The 25,546-nt window shown below is 39.3% G+C and overlaps 1 protein-coding gene across 1 annotated transcript; it reads left to right on the top strand.

The window, feature by feature from the left end:
* Nucleotides 1-2,663: 2,663 nt before the first annotated feature.
* Nucleotides 2,664-24,499, top strand: CFAP300 (cilia and flagella associated protein 300; the record flags this gene model as incomplete). Its single annotated transcript, XM_082304970.1, has 7 exons — nt 2,664-2,773; nt 3,271-3,352; nt 5,070-5,142; nt 10,875-11,041; nt 13,308-13,480; nt 19,749-19,815; nt 24,368-24,499. 7 exons carry the CDS (start codon nt 2,664-2,666, stop codon nt 24,497-24,499), a joined length of 804 nt encoding a protein of 267 aa, XP_082161096.1.
* Between the last annotated feature and the right edge of the window lie 1,047 nt (nt 24,500-25,546).

Consider the following 25,546-nt stretch of genomic DNA (forward strand, 5'->3'; position numbering starts at 1 on the left):
GCAAGTGCCTAGAATTGGACATTGATACCCCGTACGTCTTTTGCGGGAGCTGAGCTTCACCGTAGTGTACAATGCTTTCTATTCTGGGGGGTTCTAGTCCTCATTACAGACAAGATGCAGGATCTGGACTTTAATTCACTCTCCATCAGACTTTTCCTACAGTATTTTAACACCGCAAAGACTAATTTGTTTCACAGATGTATACTGATAATTATCCCTTTCCTCCTCTGTTCAGCTAATTCATGTGGCTTAACTATCCCTCAGCGATGCTGTGAAGATTTCTGCAGGAGGGAGGGAGGAGCTGCTGTTCAGGTTCTTCCCTGCCTCCCCGACTGGAACGGGCTGCCGCTCCGTCACCACCCGACCTTTGCCTTAAAGGCTGATGCACTGCGCAAAGATGCAACAGGGCTGGTCCTCTGTCACTTGATTTTTGTTTGCCCTGGAAAGGCTGGTTTGTTTGCTTTGCACTTAAGGCCCACAGTTTATTCATGACTGTAGAACTCTTCAAAATCACATATAAGTAAACATGTGAAAAACAAACAATGCTGAAAATTAGTCTGGTCAAAAGCGAGGGACTACTATTGCTTAATAATATATACTTACAAGACTTCATTCTGCAGCAGAAAAATATATCTTCTGCCCTCCAAATATCTTCTGTGAGACCATAAAATCCTTACCTTTTTAAAAAACAGGTTAAATGTTTGTGTTTAGAAGAGTACTGTTCCCGACTTTCTACTTCAGGCTGTTGTGAATGACATCAGAGGATAATGAGGTCAGTGTTTAAACTGGAAGTCCCAGTTTAAGTTTTATTATTGTAAACTGCTTAAAACTGGAAATGTTGAATTATAAAACTACGATAGGTAGATGGCACAACATTAAAGAAATTAATTCCATAGTTTAGAGCTTCCTGCCCTGATCCTCCTGAGCCAATCCTGAAGTCCTTACTCATTTCCTTACTCCTGATGCATCAAAGCATTTAAACACTCTAGATTTCAGTGGGATTTAAGCATATGCTTGTTGATTCAACACTTGAATCAGAGAAAATCCTCACTGAAGTCAGTAGGAATTTTTGCCCCAAAAGACCTAAAGTTTCACTCTTTTCTTTTAATCCTGTGTTTGAGTCTGCACAACTCGAAATTGAGAATTTATGTGTTTGGTAGTTGTTGCTACGCATCACTCCCTGCCCAAACCAGTTCTTTCACTTTGGCTATTTAATCTCTGGCTAGTAATATTAGTGACAAGAGGAATTTAACACATGGGGTACTGCTGGAGTAGGTGGAGATGTGTTGAGAATAAGGTTATAATAATTTGTTTCAGGTGCCGCCTCTTTAGATCATATTTAAATACTAAGAAGAAAGGCACAGGTTTTTTTTATCCCCTCTTGAACTGCCTCTACTGTTTAAACATCTTGAAGTATTGCGTAGCTTTATTTTCTATTGTTGTTTAGCTGTAAGTAAAATTTTTGGGAAAACAAAATGGAAGCGTGTAGGAAGACACTTGGAGAAAACAGAACGGAGAAGATACAGGGGAATGGCTCCTTAAATGTCACGTAGCTGCTACACAATGACTTGGTCTGCTGAACTGCAGCCCGCTGGTGTAAGCGCTCCTTTACAAAATTTAGTGAGTACGTGGTGAGCAATGAATTCTACTGAAACTATGTTAAAACCGGGTTTCTTAACAGGCTTATGATAGCTGTTTCTTCTGGGTTTCTTTGGTACAAGCCCGTTTGACTAACATGTCTTACAAGTTAAATCTGTAGGACGTCTTTTAGAGGCCGATGAGACAAGGGAGTGAGTGTTGGCAGTTTCAGCTTTGCTCCCCGCCATCGTGGCATGCTGCACCTTTCTCTTCTGCTTTCTAATCAAATTGAATGTGATTTAGCTTTTTTTTATTATTAGAAACAAACAAAACCACTGCTAAACTTCTTAGAAACAGGACTGCTGTTTAGCCTGAGCAGCAGATTAATGGGAAGATGACATTTTTGGAGATTTCCAGCAAAGTGAGAGCTGGTTTTGGAGAGGGGTGGGTTGCTGAAGGATATAGCGTGAGATGTGCAGCAGCCTTCAACTCTCACTGCTTGCCCTGCAAAGGCCGGGGAATTCCCCCAATTTTGCAAGGTGCCTCTTGCGTTACAGGACTTTTAAAAATAACTTCCTTGAGTAACAATGTACTTTCCTTAAATTTTCCACCGGGAAGAGCCTGACAGCACGGCCTCGCTATTCCCAAATGGCTCAACACCCTGAGAAGCAAGAAGCAGCCCTGATTCCTGATTCATTAGAGTTTTGTAATTCATGACTTTGCGCTTTTCATAATTCGTTTTGGCATTACGTTCTTGGGAGCGCCATCGATGAAGCCAGCAATGGTGGTCCTGCTCCCGCCTTTGCCTGCCGGCGTGCACAGGCTTGGTGTGCATCCTTCGGCAAGCATGAGAGAGTTTTCCCGGTGCACAGGCAGGAGCGGGGGGAGACTGATGTTTAATTAGGGGATTTTATAGGTAAAAATCAAAGAAATCCTGTCAGAAGGGGAAGGGGTGCGCGGCGGCCCCGCCGGGCGGCGGAACGCTTGTGAGGGGGCCGAGCCCCGCGGCGGGAGCGCGCCGGCGGAGCACCGCCTGCGCGGCGCCGTTGCCACGGCAACCGCTGCTCCGCCGCCGGCGCTGGAAGATGTCCGCCGGCGATCGGCGCGGCGCGGCGGGCTTCGCTTTCCGCTCCCTGCCCCAGAAAACTTTCTCCTGCCTGGAGGACAGGGACATCGGGGACCGACTCCTCAAATGGTGGGAGGGGGAAAGCCCGCGGCGGGAGGCGCCTCGCTGGGGGCGGCGGGCAGCGAGGGGAGGCGGGTGGGAGGGGAAACGGCGGGCGGTGCTGAGGGCTGGGGCGGCTGCCGCTCTGGCGGCGGCGGGGCCGCCTCTCTCTTTTTCTTTTTTCCTCTTTTTTTCTCCCCCTCCCGCCCCCCCCTTGGAAGTCTCCTCCGTATTTTTCAGGCACGTAAAACACTTGTTGTGAGGTGCAAGGCGTTTATCCTTGTCTTCCAGAGTTCGCCAAGGTCTATTTCAGCTTCGCAACGTTGCTCTGATGCTGCTTGAGCAGCGGTTGTGCTTCCCCCACGCCTCCGAGGAGGCGGTTATAAGTGAGAATGCAAAGAAGAAAAAGAAAAAAAGTATAATTATTGGTCAGAATAGGACTTTATGTAGTGTACCTAGGCAAATTTGCAGAGTGAATAAGTACCTAGTATGTCTGCAGAATATTTAACCTCCTTTTTCCATTTCAGGTCCATGCAAGGCAGGATCACAGCACAAGCGTTCAGTTTTGACCAGGAGTTTAAGCCCTATCAAAAGGATGAATTTGTTATGGTAGTTCTAAGTGCTTTATATTTTAAGTTGACTTTTTTCCATTAAATTATAGCCGTTGGAAAACTGCATAATGGCAAACATTGTAGCAGTGTTAGAATGGGCTCGATGATCTTGAGGATCTTTTCCAACCATAATGATTCTATGATTCTAATGCTGTCCACCTGTTCACTGCCTCCTTGAAAGCGGGTGATTTAGGTGTGGTGTTCAAGTCTTACTTTGTGGGTTAACTGTATTGCCCAGTAAAAATATTTTAGTCTGTACTAATGTTACTCTGTTTTAAGAGGGAACAATTTAGTCATTCAAGATTCCCAAGAATGGGAATCTGAACTGGATGCTGATCCTGGCCACTGCATTTAATGTCGGGAAGTCCACCCAGGAGGAGACTTTAAATAGTGTACATGCAGTTGGTACCCTTGCTCACAGCTATTACTGCTTTGTCACAGTAAATACACTGTGCAATTAGACATGCATATGCACCATATATCTGAAAGTACAAGATTTTTAAATTTATTGGATACCATTGCTTTATACTGGAATTTTGGGCTCTCAGCCTTTTGAGACTCAAGTCTCTTGCTGATTTTGTGTCCTCCACTTTTGTTGTCTGCAAAGTCAAATCTGTTCAGCTATTTGCAGACAGAAAAAAATAATAATCTGTGGTTTTAAAAACAGTGTGGTTTTTACATCTGTTGTTTCAAAAACAACTCTTTGATTTGTTGTATGTCTACTGTATATTGTTATCCTGGATAAAGTATTCAGCTTCTTTGTATTTTAAAGAAATTCACACAGAAATACACCAATATTTCATCTCCCACTGACAAACATTTCAAATGATTGAAGTTTACAAAATATGCATTGACCTTCTCAATGCTTGTCTCTTTTGAATTAAAAATGTAAAAATATCACTATGAAATGAAGAACTCTTGAGTAGCTGTGAATTAATTGAGAACAAAGGGGCCATTACATTATATAGTCTGATCTCTCTGTATCCCAGAGAGGTAGCAAAGAAATCTGGTGATGCAGAGCCTGAAAAATCCATCATTTTCTTAGCAGCCTCTTCAATGATTATTCACTCTGCTTGTATGCATATACATAAGTGTGGGTTTTCTCAACTGGCTTATCTATCATTTAAACTTGTCAGCTACCAACATTACTATGCGTGTCTCCTTTTTTAATTAATAAATCAGTAAGACTGAATACTTCAAATCTTACTGTGGAACATCTTCTCCATCCCTTCAATAACTTATGGATTTCTTCTGTATCTGCTTAATAATTTTTGTGTGTCTCTACACTTCTCCAAGCTTCAAATTTATTTACAAAATGTAAATTTTACCATCATACTTAGCATTTCATTTTTACTTAAACAACATTGCATGCAGAGATAGAACTATTTCATCTCTTCTTCCATTTTCTGTACCTCCAAGGATGTCATACAACCTTTCTGTGTGTTCTTGGACTAGAAGTGCTTTACTGTAAAATCTATACTGCACATGTAAATATGTACATGAAGATATCTTGAATATATAAAAGACACTGGCTACACAAAGTTACAAAACCTTGCATTTGGTGGTGTGATATTTAGTATCCAAACTGAAAGATCATACAGAATCTACTTACTGATTGGATCCTTATAATTTGCTTTGGAAGTATTCAAGGCACTATAAATGATGATTTTATGTTTCATTTCATTAACTTGTATTCTCTTATTTGAATATTATAGGCATTTTTTAATGATCAAAATGTGAACTCCAGTTTAAAGTTGCTCTCAGCTTCAGGACAATGGACTACATTGGGTAAACTTAGAATAAATTAATCTTAAATAAAAAAGTCTGTGTTGTAACTGTTTTCCTCTAATTTACCATTTCGTAATAATGACAGTTCATATATGTATATCTTCACCTGGTTGAAATATCTTAAAGAATGACTTCTTTTACTAAATAATAAGAAAAGATTCTTACCTGGTTTGTTGCTAAATTGCCCCATTTTACACTTTTTTTCCCTTGACCCCTGCATCAATCCGTAAACCAAGCTACTAGAAGTGTTTTTAAATGGTCTGTGACATCCACTTGAACTGATCATGTATCCAGACATAATAAACTGCACCAAGCATGGAATTATAGTACTACCTTATTCAGATAATACTTGGAGAAAGACACTCTTCTATAGATGCAACCATCTTACTTAGGACATATCTGAGATTATTGCTCTGTTACAAATTGAAGTTGAGAGAGCAGAAGATTAGATAGAGCACACCCCTGAGCTTGTGTAAATATGCTCTCTGCGGAACAAAAGTGATCTGGGCGCAGGAGAGCCATGTGATAGGTTGCTCTAGTTGCAGTCATGGCATAAGGTTGACTTCTAGTTTGTTGCCATATCGTTAACTGCTTATAACACTTGATTATGTCTGTAGATGGAGATGAGACACTAGAGGAGAATGACCAAAAGCAAATAGCACATGATTTTACAGCACCACTTTGATTGTATTTTTGATTATTTAAATGAGACACAAAATTTCATGCAAATTGCATGTGATAATGTGATGGGATTTTGCATGATGCATAATATGAACTCTGATATCGCCAAAGTGATTTTCCTTAATAGGAATATTTTAAAAGGGGGCAGTAGGAAGTCCTCAGTTCTTTTGGTTTGTCTGAAATACTTTACTGTGTGTAAATATTTATTGGAGCTTTTGGAATTTTCTAACTTTTCCATTTCAACTCTCTGGAACTGGCATAGGTTTTCCCCGCTATGTACAATGACACTAGACATTGCTACCTTTTTGTCAGCAAAATCCACTTTCCAAACACTGTATCCGGCTGTTAAAACAATTGAAATATATAAGATGCAAAAAAAATCTCAAGTCACCCTTCAGGTACCTCTTTTTCACTCTGGCAAGCAGAAAGAAAATAAATATATTTCAAAGCGTGGGTAAGCCTTTTCCTGCTTTAGGCAAGAATTTTTTTAGGCTATCTGTCTAGCCTATGACTTGCCAGTCCCTGTAGTGAAGGTCAGTAGGTTACATACCTCGTGTTAAGAGCAGAGGGTCACTTGCCAAGTATCCCAGCTTAACTCCTGATTCTGCTCAATCTTCCTCGGCACAGAAGTAACGCATTTTGTTCTGAGGACTGGAAGGGTTCCCTTTCTAAATCCTGAACAGCTGGTATACCCCATTTGCTCTTAAAATTTCATCTTCCCATTCTTTGCCTATTTTTGGTGAGGAATGTTGGCACATTTTTCTATACTTAGTCTTCATGTGCATTTTTTTAAAATATAGAAAGAATTAGCTTTGTGTGGGAGGAGGTAAAAAAATCATCTTCTAGTATTTTCTTCTTCGGACATGCCGGTATATTAATCCAGATACACCATTTACTTATCATTGTGGAGTAACTCTTTTAAAAACAAGTTCCTGTTCTTGAAAGAAAATACTGGAAATGGGCTTATTTTGCTTTTAGGAAAATCTGAAGAAAATTACATAATCTAGGTTGATTCAAATACTGTATTTATTCTCCTGCAAACAAAAATGTTAGGTTTTTTTTTTGCAGGGGGGAGATATTTTGGACGCATAATATAAGTGGAGTTTAGACAGGTTCTTAGAAACCTCTCTCCTCCTCCCCGCCATGAACTTGGGCAGAAAGTATTTATGGACCCACAGAAAGATGTCAGCATTATATAAAACATCAATATAATATTACTTTATGAGAGTGTTTGTTTTCGTAATCCCTTTGTTTCCAGGCTGTGGTCCCCTTTTACCGTCTCACTAAGAATTTATTTTTATCTTTAATGCAGTGGGTGTGGTTTCACTTTCATATTTATCTCTACCTCTTCTTCGTTAGGTGTCTATCTCCTCTTCCTAAAATCTCTTTCTAAAAGTTCTGTATTACTTTTTTTTTCCTGCGTCTAATCTCATTTTTTATTTCTCTTGACTGCTTTTCATCCTCACCTTAATATTATCAGACCATAATACCCTCGGTCTCCATCTGTTAGATCAAAAGGTGGCATAAAACACGGGGTCCCCAAGGAATGCAACTTGTACCTCTCTCCTCAGCTCCCCCACCTGTTGGGCTTCCTGGTAGAATCCCACAACAGTGCATTGTCTCAAGGACTCCAACTTTAACATTACTTGAAATAGAACATTTTAGGTAAACAATACACAAGGATATTCTCTAGTCTGCTTCATCGAATCAGACAGATACTTAATTACCTATTCTGACACCACACTTTTTTGTCTGTTGAAGCAGGGATATTTTTTCCCATCTTCCTGGCTGCATGACAGATTACCTGATAGTTCTGTCATGTGCTTTAAGCCCCCCCTTCATGTGTTACTCTCATATTTCTAAAATAGAAGCAGCAAAAGGAACAAATTCGACGCATACCAACTTATGTCTTGAGTCTTGTATTTTTAAATCGCTGCAACAAAAACTAAATAGTAGGTTTTTCTTGGATGCATTACTGGCCTTGCACCTGTCAGCAGTCTTGGGGAGGCAGGACTGTATCTGCTTAAGCTCAGTTAACACTTGAAAACTTATCTTCAAAGGGATAGGGTTACTGTCTTTCTGTGTAAATAAAAATTTAGTATTTGCCTAAGAAAGGTTCTTGAGTTGCCATATGTACTTGAGGCTCTAACGATTGCTGTCTTTGGAATGGGGTTGTAAAATCTGGAAGGTAATCTTAAATCAGCAATTTCTTAGACTACTGTTATAGGTTATCATTTGCAAAACTTTTAGATGTCAATTGAACCTATGAATCATCAACCTGCACCTTTTCTTTTTGAAATACCATCTTTTTAGTACAGAGCACTGAACTTCCATTATGTGTGTTCTATATAAGCTGTTCTGTAAATAGTAAGTTGCAAGATGTTTCCCTGAGGTAAAAATCTTTCTTAAATTTTGGAGGAATTCTAAATATACCTAATCTGGGGGTTTATCTGCCCCATACTAGATATGCAATGTGTTCATTTAAAAGTATATTGGCAGCACTTTATAGATATTCCAGAGCTCGCTGTTATAAGAAGCTTAATCACTTCTCAGCTCTTTGTTTTCCACTTGCAGCGTTGTCAAGGCATTTCTTCTTCCTATTTTATTGCTCACTTTTACAGTGTTATTAAAACTGGTCACTCTTTTCCAGGAAATTCTGAATCTCCAATTTCAAATCTCACCTCTCAAATGGAGAATAGGATCTTCCAGTATATTTAAACTTTCCCATTTATAGTTTGGTTTTCTGAACTACTGAATAAATTACAAAGCTCTTGATTTTTTTTTCTGATGAAAGTTTTCATAAAATCTCGTTTCAGAGCAGAAGTGTGTCTCCTTTCCTCCCCTCCCCCAATAAAATCCTAACAATTTGAAGGCCTATAAATAGCTGTTTCTTATACTTTGAGCTCAATAACTGGGAAAATGTAAGATGTCTCTTTTTTCTCAAGTCATTTGACATCTGATTTTTATTAGTCTTGACTCACTTTTTGATTCATAGGTCTTTACAAAATAATTTCTATGTTAGAGGTTGATTTAGCTCTTATTAAATCTCTTATAAAATAAAAATCCTATCCCTGTGAAAGGAAGCTGGAGAGTTACAGGGGTCTAGGAGATGAGGGGGTGGGAGGAAGTATAACTAACTAACTAACTAAATGATAAAATTCAGTTTGTTTTTTTTCTTAGGTTGTGAGGCTGTAACTCATGTTTTTTCTGACTTGTGAGTGTGGTTACATAATTTGTTTATTTTTTGATAGTCACTATGTGGACAGGTAGGAGAAGGTCCTAAACATTTTTTCTTTAATAAAAGGTACCCTTTTTCATAACCATATCTGTAGATGTGAAGCCAAGCAATTAAATGCTGAGCTTTTCTCCATAGCCAATTTTCTTTACATCACATTGGCCCAATAAAATAATTATATAATTATTTCATGCCAGTATTTTTAGCTTACGTAGACACATTTTCAAGCTCTCAACCTGTAACTTCTCTTTCATTTTCTTCTTAGTGTTGATCAAGTAGGTGGTACAGTTTACCTGGGTTTAGATACCAAAATGCCAGTCCTACTTAACCTATGAATAAACAATCTCTATGTAATAATATATGGGAGAAATCCCAAGGACTTTTTGGAAGTGTGGGGGCAAGAGAAATTTTAGGTTATGCTACGCTTGCAAAGATTAGGATCAGAATGAAATGATAGGTGCTCTTGGAAGCATCATGGTTCATACATCCCTTTTCGGCATGTTTCTGTTCCTGAAATACTGTCATCTAGAGTGAAATTTGGACATTTCCTAAATACTAGTCTTTAGCAATCCTTTAGGTCAGTTTGTCGGGACACCACTTAATTTTATCTTTAATTGTATGGTCAAAAGCCTTTTGATATTGTGATGCTGTTGACCAGTCTCCCATCAAGGGAACCTACAGAGGAGAAAATGTAAGAGTAAACTCATGGAGAGCTGGAATGCTGTGAATATTATCTCTGCCAAGACACGTTGCCCTTGTGTTGCGTGCTCACTCATGCTCCTGCTCACTCCTGCTCTCCTCCCCTCTCCTCTCCTGTTCAGAAGCACTTTGAAGGGTGTTCAGGGGAACTTGGAGATGAGTAGAGAATATGTTCTAACATTTGGTCTGAACACTTGGACTGTAGAGAGCAGATGGAACTGGACTGAGTCCAAAGCTTCTTAAACATGGAGTCTAATGCTGTTTGAGATGCCATGCATACAGATTTGTAGATGTAACACTGTATATAGAGAAGATATGTGCCCTTATGGACTGATACCTCATTAAGGAAAATACTGTAGGGCATCTCAAATGGCACTAGATGTCTATGGGCAACAGGATCAAGCCTTGGATGACTTGCAAGCACAGAAAACAGAAAAATTATAGAAAAATGTACTCTGCACTTAATGATTACAGAGATAATACTGCAGATTCATACAGGAAGTGCTGATAGTACCTCTTTCATCTTCTGAAATAGCTGGTTAGTAAAGCTTACAGTAGCTACAAAATAACTTTTCAAAAAGTTCAGATATAATACTTAACAAACCAAGAATTCATCAGGGCTGTGTTCATTTTGGTTTTTACTTTGTGGGGTGCTGTTAGCAGCTATTGCCTTTTGTACTTCATCACGCCAAATTTGGTGTTTGTCCTCAAACTCTTTAAGGCTTAAGCTGTGGAATATGATTTTCTAAAGGTGTGATCTAATGTGATGTTGAGTTCACATGGTGTTTCATCTATTCCTTGTTTCGGTTGATAGCATTACCAACAAGGGGAGCAGACACATGAGCCTTAATGGAAGGTAGCATTCAGATGAATTTAATGTTTTCTTTACGCTTGTTTCTTTCTTAGCTTTCTTTGTTTTTTGAGGGACTGTGTGATTGAGTCACACTTACGTGATCTGTATTTTTTAAAAGAATATGTCATGCACAACCATTTAGAGAAGTTAATTATTTCCACACTGTATCGAATGATGAATTACTGTAAAACCATTAGTACATGGAAATTCTCCTATTTTATTTATTGCAAGAGACATGGAGTGAAGCTTTCCTATGTGTTCCAGGTTCCAAAGTGACAAAAATTGAAGCTACAGTGGTGCCCTGTACACAGACTTCCATGTCCTTTTTTGATCGGCTATACTCTGAAGGAGTTGTTAGAGAAACTGGAGATATTGTGAAATGTTATGATGACTATTACGATGATATTCTCATCTCTGATGAACTAAGGAAGGTCAGTATAGCAATGAATAATTTCTTATAATTTTTCATACTCTATTATGTACTGTAAGGACACATTTTTCAGTATTGTTCTTTCTGACAATACATACTTTCCATGGTAAAAATGGGCATTGATAGCCATATGGTAGAAATGACCGAGGCACTGCAGTGCCTGAGCGTGTGAAAGCAATGGCTGTATTCCAGGTGGGCCCTCTTTCCTTTTTAGGTGGGACAAAAAGGTAAAACCTTCTTCTCCCCACCCTTGTCTCAAGTAGTCAGTGTTTGGGTGTGTGTGGGGGGGAAATGCAGCTACCCATTTGCCTAGGGGGGAAAACAAGTGGTGCTAATGGAAAGGTCCCATGATACCCAGAGCTGTGGGTTCACCCAGCCTTCCAGGCAGTTCGTGAAATTGAATGTACTCAATAGCTACATCCTGAAGCATTCCTGGCCAGGAATGCTGACCATATCATATGTGAAGGCATTTAAGGAAAAGCATCTTCATGTATTTTCACTGAAACAAAGGAGAGGAAACTGTGAAAAGGGAAATTATTTTTCAGTGTAACACTGGAAAAGGACTAAATATAACTCCTGAACAGGCCTGCAAGGTAAAAATTGTTTGTTACACTTCAGTGGAGGTGTTAGAGAGCAGATTATTCTGAAAAAGAATCTCTCTAACAGCAGCACCTTCTTAATCAACATATGTCTTCACTGTAAGTGTTTCTTTTGACTTCATAAGCTAAACCAATTTTTTTTACTTATGTTTGTTTTGCATTAGCAAAGCATAGTGTGGGAGAACTGGATTTTGCTCTTCCTTGTATATATAATCATCATAAGTACTTAATAATTATAGAGTTGCACTCATTTGCACTTGGCAAATCCTTTGAAGGCAATGTATTTGAACCAGTGACACTGGTTACAGGACGTGGCCTGAAATACTGGTCTGTCTTGTAAAGTTCTGGGAAAAGGAGAGAACTCAAGATCATGTTTGAATTTCAGATCTGGTTTGTAGCCTAGCAGTTCAAAATACTATGTATTTATTTATAAGTCGGGTATGTGTGAAGCGTTTTCTGAAAATTAAGTATATTGGGTGTAGGAAAGTTAGAGGCAACATTTAAAATAAGAAATCATGGGAGTTTCAGTCTCTTTCCATTTTCCTTCCCTTTGAAGGGATGTGTGTGTCTGCAAGTTGAAGGTTTCACATTTGTTTGAAATGAATGTGATTCCTACTCGTAAGACCTAAGATGGCAGAAAGAATTAAGAGTCAAAATCTTCCAGGAATGACGTCAAAACTTCAGATTAAATTAGTCAGCGCCCTAGGACGGTAGACTGTAGGGGGCAGCAAACTGTTTATCTCCTGGTGTCAGAGGGTGGCCCTCAGCTGCAAAACTCCACGTTTCTTTTGTACCTGCCACATCTTCTCTTGCTTCAACCAAGAGGGGGATTGGGATACGTATGAGGTGGCCATCAACAACAGTTGCTGCCCAGGCCCGTTTTTACTCAGGTTGTGTAGTGATGTTATACAGAGGGCCAGAGAGCAGTAAGCTCATGTCTAGCTTTGACCAGTTTGACTGGGTTGGCACCTGCAGTTTGGCTGATGCGACTCAAATGTCCTGTAGCCATACTGAGTTACAATTCCTGTCTACCCTTACAGTGCTCAGTGTTGGGACTAATCTAGCAAGTCCTCTGTGTTCACATAATATTGCAGCAAAAGGCAGGTGAGACGCATGGAGGCAGCTGGATAGCATGTCTGGTTTATCCAGGCTACAGATAAAGGCTCCCTAGAGTCTGCAGTAAAGAATGATGTGAGTTTGAGTGATCTCCTCTGGGAGATCCTTGGGATTCCTTTACAAATGTGAGATAGCTGTGTAAACTTGGAGTAAGAAAGCAAGTGTAGGCAAAGTTACCAAAGACAAACTAATTGGCAGTGATCAACATACCAAATATAGCTAGATTATTTTCAGACTATTGATTGTTTCATTAGCATGATGGGCAATTAACTAGTGAATAACAAGACACTTGAAAAATCTTCCCTTAGGTCTTGTGGGCACAAATCTGACCGTGATTCTGCTTTATATTGTATCTATAAATTTTGAACATAATTGCATCATTGGAAGAAGGATTTAGAGAAAAGTACTTATTTATTTCCATCCCTAGTTCAAATATTTTATATGGACGTAAACTCTGTCTGATATACAGCAAAGTAGTTGCATTGTTTATAAACTTAATCTCAAATAAGTTTTCATCTATTTGACTTCTTTGTTATTTTTTTGTTCCACAAGGTCTTGCTTCTGGAAGATTCAGACCATTATGACATATTCAGTAAATTGGATCGCCAGGAATTTCTATTCTGTCTTTTTAAGCATCTTTGCATTGGAGGAACTCTTTGCCAGTTTGAAGATGTGGTTGGCCCATACTTAGAAACTACAAAAGCTTTATATAAAGACTTGGTGAGGTAAGTGTTTTCTGTTTAATAAAATTGTATGTGAATGTGCAGTGCATAGATACTTTGTGTCGATTTGTGTAAATTTATTGTGCATTATTGCTTCAAAAATGGGGCTGTTATTTAATCAATCTGCAAACTTATTTGTCTTCAGCTATCAAAATACCGTGTAACAGTGGTAGCAGTTCAATGGCAAAATATATTCAATTTTAATGGCATCTGTCCCACATTAAAACTTTTTTAATATTACATATATGGACATTGATGTTTTATAATTCACTTGCATTTTAAAGATTTTTTTTTTTCTGTAATTATCTACTGAAAACATGGCATGGCACTGGAGCCAGGTTGTGTTCCACTGTCATTGAGAAAATATCAACAATTAAGTCTTGGATGTATAGTCTTGGACTACTTTCAAGCTGCTTTTGGCTTAGGATTTAAAAATTGAAATTTTTAGTTCTGTATGTATTTTATGCCAGCTGATTATTATTATTTTTTTAAAATACAGTGGGATTTTGGCATTTTTAATTCCACAAATGCACTTCTCGCAGCATAAAGCTAAGGGTGATAGAATCTGGCTGTTAACATGACACAGTGGACTAACACACATTTTTTGCTGGGTCTGGTGTATGGAATGATTTGGAATTTTATGGGGTTCTTTGTTTTTGTTTTTCCTTGATATTAGAGGTGATTGATCAGAAGTTCAAATTCCTAAAAAAAAAGGCAATTTTTTTCCCTCTTTTGATATATCCATATGCTGACTTCTCTGATTGACAAAATTTCTTATTTCCTCGTTAGTGGGATATGGAATGTAGTTATCGGTTATGCAAAGACTCATTCCTAACTAAGCTAATGGGAATATGAAGATCATCAATTATATTACTAAAATTTTATATTATATTATACTTTGCCACTCGTAATAAGTATTTGTGGGATAGTGTAAAGAACAATATTAACCTGAACAATGGAAAACAATTACAGACCTCTGAAATGAGAGACAGTACAAGAACTCTGATAATGTGGATACTAAGTAATGCACTACAATGGACACTACAAGGGCTTCAAATTGCTTAAAGTAGGAATTGATATTTTTCTTCCTTCTCAGCTCTGTTTGGAATGGTGTGATGGCCAACTGTTATTTCATCTCCTATTTTAAGATTACACAAGCATATAAGGAAAATGTGTGTGTATGTGTGTATATATATATATACACACAAGCATATTAGGTAAAAAAATCGTGTAAGAGGTATTCGTCATTAAGTCTGTTCTTAAAATGTCTTTGGATAAACTTAAGAGTAAAATTTATGTCTGAACAAAGATACAGTGAAAGGATTAGATGCATTGTTTCTTAATCAGCTGAATATTTCTTTGCTTCTGTAGCACTTGCATATAGATTGCTGTATCCAAACAAAATATTTAAAACAAAATATTTGGCTGGTTTTTGGAATTTTTTGTAATACTTAACCAATGAAGCTTACAAATCTTTAATAACTTCCAAGCAGCTTTCAGATTTTCTAATGGTCAGTGCTTTTCACCGTGCAAGTTGATTTAGTCACGTGCTGTTTCCCAGTGTCATCTGAAATAAATGATTAAAGTAGCAATAGAACAGTTGATACTTTTAGAGACACCACCGAAACAGAGAAATTGAGCTTTATCAATATTCCAAGAAGATTTTTTAGAAATAATGAACTGAGATTGCTGCATGTATTAATTTGAATGCTGTGATTAGTCACCAGAGCTTTCTTATTAGTGTGATTAGTTTTGATATTTTCATATCATACATAGATGGAAATCAAGTGGGTTCTTCAGAAATACAGAATATGACATAAAAGGAGCCATCAGTGCTTCACCTCTACCCTCCCTTTTCTTTTAAATCATTCGCTCTGCACTTGAAACAAGCTGTTTGTTACTCTAATCCTTGGCCTTAGTTGACTCTGCATTGACTACAGCTGTTTCTGCTCTTGTGTGGTTGAATTGACCTAGGACAAAGCGCAAATCCAATCAGTTCCTTCACTTTATTGCTTCCCTTTGCTGTTGAGTTGTTTTCTCCTAAACATGTTCAAGTTTTGTTCTAAGCCACTCCTTTTTTTTACCTTCCTATCTCCTTAAACCTTTTCCCCTTCTTTTTCCTTTTCCTGCTGTAAAGTTCAATAAGGATGTCAAGCAGTTCTTGTTACTTAAAAAAAAAAAAAGAAGCATCTGCCAAAATCTTTCCCACAATTTCATCCTGCTTTCAAGGTGTGCTTTTTCTGTACCTTATATATATTTCTGTGATTTTTGTCTTGTATGCTGCTTCTGTCCTTTGTACAATATCAGAACAAAACCTTTCAAGGTCCATTCCTCTGGTTTTTGGTGTTTGGGTGGTTTGTTTTGTTTTGGTTTTTTTTCCAGTTGGCAGCTTGTTTTCTATCCTCCCAAGTTTTGAAGTACATCTACTCAGTTCATGTGACATAACTGATCTTCAATATTTATCTACCATGTGTCTCTCCATTTCTGTGCCTATAAATGTCTGCTGGTTTCTCACTGCCAGTGGAGCTGGCGTTAACACTGACTAGCAGCTGAAAAAGAAATTCACAATTTACCTAAATCTTTTCTCTTGCTCCTTTGATATTAAGTTCTCTGTTGGTCCCATGAGAAGAGATTTTGATCTTGACATTTCAGACTTTCCCTCCCCCTTCACAGTCACAGTTGCCTCCTGCTTTGTCTCATTTTCCTCTGCCCCCAGTTTATCCAAAATGATGTTGCTGTTTTGTTACCACCATCTTAAGAGAGAAAAAGCCAGTGAAAGGATAAGCAACGCAGCTCTGAAGAGGAGCACTCACGCCACAGTATTGACTTAATTTCTAACTTCTAGACCATGCTGTGCACTGTGTTACTTACTTTGGTTTTGCACAAATTACACCAGAAAATAAAGCATTGAAAATTACTTTCCTTATGGCCTCTTATTTTCAGTAAAAAATTGCTAATGAGAGTAGTGGTCTCTTAAATTCTGTTTACCAAAGAGTTCACCTTCAAATTCCTGTTGAAAACCAACTATTCTTTACATTCTTCTTTTCTAGACTACTATCCTCCGTCTGGTTTCTTTTCATCTTGGATTGCAGTTGCATTGGATACTTTCTACTCTTTGTAAAGTGATACTAAAAACTTCTCGTGGTATTAAAAAATTCTGTAAGCTGTACTCTTCTTAAGCTTTAATTTTTATGTCTTGAAGGCTCAGAAGGCTTGGTGAAAAACAAATGGATAGTACAATAATTACTAGCTGATAGCTGATGTGCATTGAAAAATTAGCCCCCACAGATGAACTTAGTCTAATCACGATATGCTTATAGAGGCATAAACCACCACTGTTTGGTCCTGCAACAGGTTTTCTTGTGGAAAAGAGCTTTGGCATGAAGAGTTCCACAAAAGTGTCTTCCGTGCTGGGAGTGGCAGACCTATTATGAGCTTTTCCTCACTTCTCTTCCTTACAGCCTTGCTTCTGGCCTGTCCTGAGTTCTAACTCCAAGGCACTAGCGTTCAAAATAGTGTCAAAAGGTTTGAGATCTCATTTTATTAAAGCATTTCCATGTATATTGCTTTATTATGAAAGAATGCAATAACCTTTTGAAATTAACTGCTCTAGATATTTTACAAGCACAGCTAGGGACTTCCGAATACAACTATTAAATGGCAGACGTTTTCTCCTTTGTAAAAAGAGTAATAATTACTTCCTAATGAATTAATGCACAACTTGTTGTCTGTTACTAATCCAGCAGTAATTAGTCTGTGACCAGTTGAATCCATCCAAAATTTTAGCGTTATGTGCCGTATTCTCTGTGACCTAAATAATTTCAAAATCCTTGTTGTAGTATTTTTGCTTTAGTTAAAGAATACATTTACGTGACACAAACTTGTTAATTAAAATATAATCTATGAATCTTTGCTGATAAATCTTGTCTTCTGTACTTAACCCCTGATTTTTCTGGCAGTGTCTCTCCATGGTGACAGCTGCTGTGGTATCTTGTAGTCATTGTTCTCTTCTCCTCCCTTCGGTGCATCTCCATGCCCTTTCCCCCATAATAAATGAATTTATGTGAAAGCATTGGGTTGTTCTTTTAATGTTTGGAAAGCCTACTAAAATATTGCCAGTAAGGTTAGGATATAAATAGAACCGAAAGTGAACTGAGAGACGATGAGGAAGTTTGCTCTTCATAAAAGGAGAATAGACGCACATTAAAATGATGAAGGAACTACCATATTCAATGAATAGTTTAGAAGTTAACAATTCGAAAGAACAAAGCGGGGTATTAAGACTATTTTTAAGGAAATACTATCCTCTTCAAGAGGACAAGGTAGTTTTTTCTAAAACCTTTTAGGGAAAAAAAAAAGAAATAGAGCAAATGAGCTTGTCACAAGCAACCTCCTGGTTTCTTTCAAGTCAGCAAGGGAAGAATCTCATCTGGTTTTGGCAGATATATTATTTTGCCTTAAAAATTAACCAAAGTACTAGAAATAAACACTCAGTCTGAAAAATTACTTACAGGAAGCTAACCACAAGGGGAAAATTTCTCAAGGCAGTGGAATAAATAGGAAGACTTAAGCTCTGTCACCCCTTACTTTGGTATCCTAGATATAGAAAACATAAAAGTAAGAACCCAGAAATTGAAAGCGTTGTTTTCAGACACAAGCCTATGAAGCCAGAGTAACTTAAATACAACTGTAGCTTTTGGGGATGGTGATATATGGTAGAAAGTGCTAACCCCAGTAACCCTCTATACCTTGTTCTGAAAGTTGTCACTCTTTCAGCAGAGATGGTTAAACAGTTTCTAAACTGCTGCAGTTTACAGCTCGGTACGTTAGCATAAACTGACATCCGTGTTAGTTTATCTTAATATGCCGGTCTGTAAACTGCAGTGGTTCAGCAGCTGAGTCATGAACCAGTTGAGCTGTCCCTGCTGGGAAGGCAGTAATCTCTGGAGGGGTGGTAGGGCAGACAACTGGGGCCAGTACCAGTTTCAGCAATGCCGTCTTAATCCACTGTTGAGTGTATCAACATGTCAGTTGCAACCAAAAATTCTGAGAAAGCCTCCTTACTGACTCACCACAGGAAAGATCGACTTCACAGTATAGGCTTAATTAATATATGACTGTGTCATTATTCTGCAGATGAAATCAGTTAATTGGAGAGTCAATTTCTTTTATTGGTTGAATCAACAAAGATGATGATGGTTGATCTGGGGTTTGTTCATTGTTATAAAAAGCAGCTTTGCAAAAGCAGTGGTAATAGGGGACTGCTGTCACAGACAGCTTGGAGCTGGTGCGGTGTACAACGGGGCTGTGTTTCACACACATCCTCTGGCAGCTTGGCTATATTGGGACCTGTCCCGGGAACTGAACCTGTTTGTGACAAGGCAGGTTTTGAGCTATGCATTCCTTGGAATTGTATAAGTATGGAATTTATAAAGCTCAGCTGCTCCGCAGTGAGTTAATTGAAATAGGAATCTGTGAAACTAGATAAATTAATAGAAGTTACATGATCTAACTTATGAAAAAAATGTAAGCATCACTTAAAGCAGACCTGACGAAAAATGACACATTTAAAAATACTTAAATTTAAAATATGTGGAGATGCCTGGATGCTTTGCAATAATACCTTAGTGTTATTAGTAATTGTGATGGAAGAAGTGGCAGTCTTCACAACAAACACAGTCTAGAAATATAAAAATTCAGAACTAATACCATCCTAAGTTGCATAGCTGTCTACACATACAACATTCCAAAGGAGAAAAAATGAACCTAAACTATAATTATATATTAATTAAAAATGAGCTAAAGTCTGCATTTCTTCACCAGTGCTGCTGCTACTTCTTGTAGTCTGTATTAAGATGCAGTTCACTTCGCAGGTTTTTTTCTCAAAAAATATGTGAAAAGATTTTCACAAAATGTTCGGCTGAACAACTTTTCATAGCTGTCATCAAAATGCAAACTTTATATTGGAATCGTCTAGGCCTGGGTAATGTTGCTGTGATTTAGTAGCTGAAAACAGTGAAACCAACTCAGATGACTAGATATGTTCAATAGGTTTCAGTAAAATGTCATAATATCCACGTTCTCCAACAATGGTCAACGTACCTTTTCATGGTCAATGTGACATGAGTTGCATTTTCACTATTAATTTGAACTTGATCAAATTTGAGCAAGAACACAGTGCATATGTTAAAAATGTATTTATTAAATGAAGGATTCTAATAATCAGTGCTTACTGTATATATTAAGTATGTATTATTCCCCTGTATTTCAGTGTTCAAAAGAATCCTGAAACAAAAGAAATACGTATTATTTCTACAGTCTTCAGAGTGTCTGCATATGTAAGTATTAATATTTTTTAGTACAGGATTTTACTGGAAGTAACATGCATAACATGAAAATAATGAATTGACATTTACACAAAGAAAGCATAATATCCATTTTACAGGGTTATTTTTCCATAGTTGTTGCCATTTTTTATTCGTGAACTCTTTCTCTGATCTCATCCTGCTTTCTCATCCTCTTTACTAACTCGTCATCAATAACCATCAACTAAAGTTTTTTTTGGTAGCTCACTAAAAATAGGTTTACTGGATTACACTTGAAATCATAATAGTCATCCAGAAACTAGTTTTTGAAAAAACCATATCTTTAGGTCTGAGTAATTCTGGTTTTAGATCTACTTGAGATAGCAGTAAGGATTAAGAATCCACTCTTGACTTTGTATAGTTCTGTTTTTAGAAAGGTTGCTTGAGCTTTCTGAATAGCTTGTGTTGCATCTGTTTCTGTAGAGACTGCAAGGAAGTTTAGTACACAAAAAGGCTGGGGTGGTGAGATGACTGCTAACCTCTTTTCCCCTCCCTTGTCAAGTCTCATTCCTATCTGTTTCTCTTGCAAAATCATACATTTACCATCAAGATAAGTGGGAGAACTGGCTGCGTGTTTACTAGATTCAGCATATCTGTCATTTAGTTGTTACAGTAGGATGAACTACTCCAAATTCTTCTTGAGTAACCAGAATATGTAATAATTAGATGTCAGATAATGTACCCACTTTCAAAAGAACTAGCCGCTGTCATTTCAGGCTGCACAAACTTCCCTGTAAGTTACCAATAGCCCAGTTGTTCATCTGTGGGTCATCATCTTTTAAGTACTACGTGTGATTCATAAAAGGCTTTTGAAAGGTTTTTGAAAATAACTGCTTTATGGGTGTATCAAAATTTACCTTTCTACTAGGCTGCAGACTGTAATAAAAATAAAATAAAAAAACAAAACCCTGATAACTTGATGTCCTTCTGTTATGAGTTTTCTCCCCATCTCTGAATCAAATGTATTGATGTGAACTTTGCAGATCTCTATGTTTAGGTAGATGCATGACATTTAAGAACTCCCCTAACTGTCTTTGCCATACATTAAATATCATCAGCATTAAAAAAAAAAAAAAAAAAGAAAAAGAAAAAGAAAAAGAAAAGAAAAGAAAAGAAAAGAAAAGAAAAGAAAAGAAAAGAAAAGAAAAGAAAAGAAAAGAAAAGAAAAGAAAAGAAAAGAAAAGAAAAGAAAAGAAAAGAAAAGAAGACACATTTTAGCAACGTTTTGAAAACAAAAAAGTGGATGGACAAAAGAAAACCCAGTGTAAATACAGAGCAGGCTGTCCTCCCTGTAGCCTTGGGGGAAAATTGGGCTTTCTGCACACTCTGAAAATTTGTGAGGTGAAGGAGAACTCTGAAATCCTGGTTTCCATTAAAGAACATCGTGAAGAATTTTCTCTCAGAATAGAGAAAGACTTAAACAGGTATATCTAGATTGTTTGATGCCTCTGTGGACCAAAGCTCTTTAAACTCTACTCAGAAATTAGAGGAAGGGCACCTACTGGAGCACAAATGTCTTGTGCTGGTGATGAAAAGTTTCTCTCAAGGAGATAACTACATTTGTGCAGTAGATTTAGTTTCTGAGTTCATTTGGTAAATAACTGTAGAGTGTGGTAGTATGATCTTAATGTTGAGCTGACAATTTTTAAGCCATGTTTTCTTGGTTTGTATCTGAAAGAAATGGGTGTACCCTCTTAGCCTGATATAAATAAAACCAACCTGTTCTGGTAAAAGTGACTTGAAGAGCAGCTGAGAAGCTAGAACACCACACATTTTTGCAAGCTGGATTAATAAATGGACAAATAAATATACTTGTATATTTGCACAAGTACAAATGGAATCAGGAATTAAGAACTTTATGTAACACCATGCTGACACCACCACTTCCTTTTTATTTGGCTTTTAAGCTGTGGCTAAGAAGCCCTTGTTTTGGAAATAATATCTAAAAAAACACACTATTAGAGACATAAATATTTCAAGGTATTAAGGTGTAGTTATAAATGTCTGTAAATCTCTTTAGCATCAAAACTCGATAGACCTGGACATCACAAGAGAAATAATTTTGAATCTTGTGATCGAGTGCTCTGCTGAACTCCAAACAGCCTTGAGAGCTTTGGGGCTTGCAGCTAATGAAACGTTGTTACAGCCGAAGTATTTGGATGCTAACTGCTATTTTAGAACTTTCTTTGCCTAAACCCGAACTATGGCAGTGTTAGAAATCAGTGTAGTAAAAAGTTTATTCAAAAAGTATTTTTTTCAAAAATTGTTGATTAAATGATGCAGTTTTGAGAGATGTTCAGCAATATCTTGATTTCTGCATTATGCTATGAATTGTTATGCATATGTACTCTTAAGTCATCAGCCGATTATCTGTGTTCCTACAAAGAAAAAATAAAGTGATCCTACTCTAACATCAGTAAATCAATTGTTACGCCCCTGAATGTCTGAACTGAAGTCCACACTGCAGATGGAATTGGTATGATTCTTAATTCATGTACATGCACCCTAAATTCATGTACATGCTCTAAAAACCAGAGTAGGTCTGCATAAATTCCAGAGCCTTGATGCTCAAGTGTTTTAGGGTTTTTATGACTTCTTGTACCAATTACAACAAATTTAAGAACGCTTTTTATTTAATTAAATTATATTTATTATTTTCCTGACACTAGGTTTAGTATATTCTGGAGTTTCTTGAAATGCTTCATCACCAGGACTTAACTCGTTTTTGTTCTTGAGTTGTTGAACAAGTTTTTAGTGTGCTAACACTGCCTTCAGACAGTCAAAACCTCAACTGACATCAGTCGATTCCGTAAGGGCTGCAGGAGTGGGATCTTCAGTAGCAACGGGAAGAACGTTTAACTAGCAATCACATCTTGATGTTGGTCTTCTCCTGCTTTATTTTTGTTTTGTGCATGAGCTTAGGTTATTTTTGGATCAAACGCCAAAGGCATTGTGATGCTGAGTACTGTAAAATCTTAAAGCTTGCTCCCCTAACTGCAATTGAGAATCCAGTGTTTGATACACATGTATCCCTAAAAAACACCTGAAGAGAGCTAGGCATCTTAAAATTGGAGCTACAGAGCGTGTATGCTGCTTTGCTTAAAAATAGAATGATATTTTTAGCTTGCAGCTTTTGACCACCATCGGAAAATGCTGTGAATAAACATTACCAAATCTCTACCTGTCTTAAACAATGATTTTATGGTGGTGCTTATCTTAAATTAAGATTTATGGTCTTGAATAATCCCTCAACAGACATCAGACACCAGAACATATAGTAAGGGGTTCATCCTCTTTGAAATAACAGGAGCGAAAATGAGGTGCCAGCAACAGCTACTGGATAAAATTCACAAATGGTCCTTGGAGCAGAAATCGGAACCCAGACCTTTTCCTTCTAAGCTGACTGCCTTAAGCACCGAGGGAGGTTACAGTTTTCATGTTTTCTTGGTCCAAAAAAAGATGGATTATTTTATGCAAAGGAAGACAGCTTCAACAAAAAAAATGTGAGACGTGTCTTTAATCTGGAATAGTCTGTAGTCTGGGAGTTTAAAATTTTCCTGGAGAAAACAGCAATATATGCAACATAGGAATTTCCCTTAGGCAAAAAAGGGGAAGAAAACCTACGTCTCTTCATCTATTGTATAACGGTGTTGGGGAGCAGGAGGAAACTGTTACATGTTTTAAAAGAAAGGAGGTATCGGCTACATATCTGTTGATCTTTTAGATGTTCAATTACCAGACTGAATACATAAAAAAACCCAAAAACAAAACCAAAAACCAACCTTTTAAAAATTCCCCCGTCTAGTTTCTGGATCCCTACTGGATTTGAAGCGTGAGTCAAGCTGTGCTGCCCTGTCAGCGCTGAAGCTTTTATTGACATGGGCAGACGCAGGATGTTACATTGAAGAGCCCAGTTCTTGTAGCGTTGGTTGTCCGCTGAACGTGTGTTTTCAGAATGAGGATTTTGGAGCTAGGTGCCCAGATCCCCTTCAAGCCCTTTCTGAGGACTGGCACACAAACTGTTTGCAATAACAGTTCAAAGTTGTTCGTAAGAGCGGTAATGAGAGTTTCCCTTAAATGCAAATATTTGAAACAGAATGGATGCATTAGCAAATGCTAAGTGAAAAAGAATTACTGATAGAACAGCTTTATGTCTTAATACAGTCCCTAAGTTTTTTTCTGTTTCAAAGGAAACATGATTGGACCGTTGTATATTTAATTATCTGTATTTTAGGCTCTAATTGTGTAAACACATGCTTACAATTTTAATTTTACATTTTGTATTAATATTACCTTTACCTCAAGGTCATCGGAACTATTCAGACAGAACTACTGTGCGTTTTGTAGCGTCAGGATCCTCATGGAGACATAATGCTGCTTAAATAAACTACGGTGTGTTTATTCTATTTTGCCATGAAATACACTGTTGCAAGTGGAACAAAGTGATACATTTCTTTCAGGATGACGAATTCCCTCAGGGGTATCCATGTTGTCGCTGACACCGTTTTGTTTGCCTTCCCCTCAGGACGGTACCGGCCTGTGTTACCCCTCGAGCAAAAGCCACCAACAGACTTTTGCCTACTTGGTCGTGGACCCCTGCAAGCGCCACGTCCACGCTCTGTACCACTGCTTCGGCGGCAGCTCATTTACCAGCTAGGTACGAACCGGCGCTCCTCCGGCCTTGCCGGGGCGGCCTCCTCCCCGGAGCCCCGGCGGACACTGCCCAGGGCTCTCCGGCGGGAGGACGCGCTCCGGCAGGGCTGCGCGCTCAGGGGGGTGTTGCGCTGCGGTCAGCGACAGAAGTTTTGTCTAACTTTTCTACCTGTACGAGGCGTGCTTCTTGAAGCCGTTTTCCTGGCAGTTGTGACCCCCCGTTCCCTCAGGGAATAAATAAATAAATAAATGCATGCCGGGGGAGGCTCTGGAGTCAGTGAAACCCCTGCGGAATCGGCGCGCCAGGCGGCCCGGCCCGGCCCGGCCCGGCCGACCTCCACCGCCCCTCGCCCCGCTGCGTCCCCCGCGGTAACAGCCCCGGCCGCGGCCGAGAACGGCCGGGCCCCGCCGCCTCAGCGCCGCCGCTGCCCTCGCTGCCGGAGCGGGCTGCCCGGGGCGGGGACCGCGGGCCGATCCCCCCCTCAGCCCCGCAGGGCGGGACGCGTGTGGGGCGCAGCCCCGGCCCGGCGGCGGCGCCCCGCGGCGGGGGGGGAGCGCGGCCGCCCCTCCCCACCGCTGGCGGAGCGGCCGCCTGGAAGCCGGGACACAAGTTCGGGAGGGAAAAAAAAGTTCTGGTTGGCGGCGCCGCGCCCTGGCAGGGGAGGGCGGGCGGGCGCGAGTCGGGAGAGGTGCGGGCGGGCGCGCAAGGCGGGGCGGCGGGCAGCCCGGGCGTGAGGCGGCTGCGGGGCGAGGGGTCCGCGGGGGCGGGCAGCGCCCCCCGCGCCGGGCGCCCCTCGGGCAGGAGGCGGTGCGGGCGGGCGCTCAGGGAGGGCTGCGCGGCGCAGGCTGCCTCGGTCGGATACGGTGCGGGCGGGCTCAGGAGGGGCGGAGCCGGCGGCGGCGAGTGATTCGGGCGGGCGTAACTCCGAACTTTTGTTTGGTGTGTTGTGCGAGTTAGTTTCCGCCGCCGGGACAGAGGCGCCGGCCGGGCTGGGCCGGCCTCGGGGAAGCGCCGCACGGCCAGAGTTGTTTTGCCGGTTGCCGCGGCCGG

This window comes from Platalea leucorodia (genome assembly GCF_965183815.1).
Source record: "Platalea leucorodia genome assembly, chromosome: 2".
In the NCBI taxonomy this organism is placed as follows: Eukaryota; Metazoa; Chordata; class Aves; order Pelecaniformes; family Threskiornithidae; genus Platalea; species Platalea leucorodia.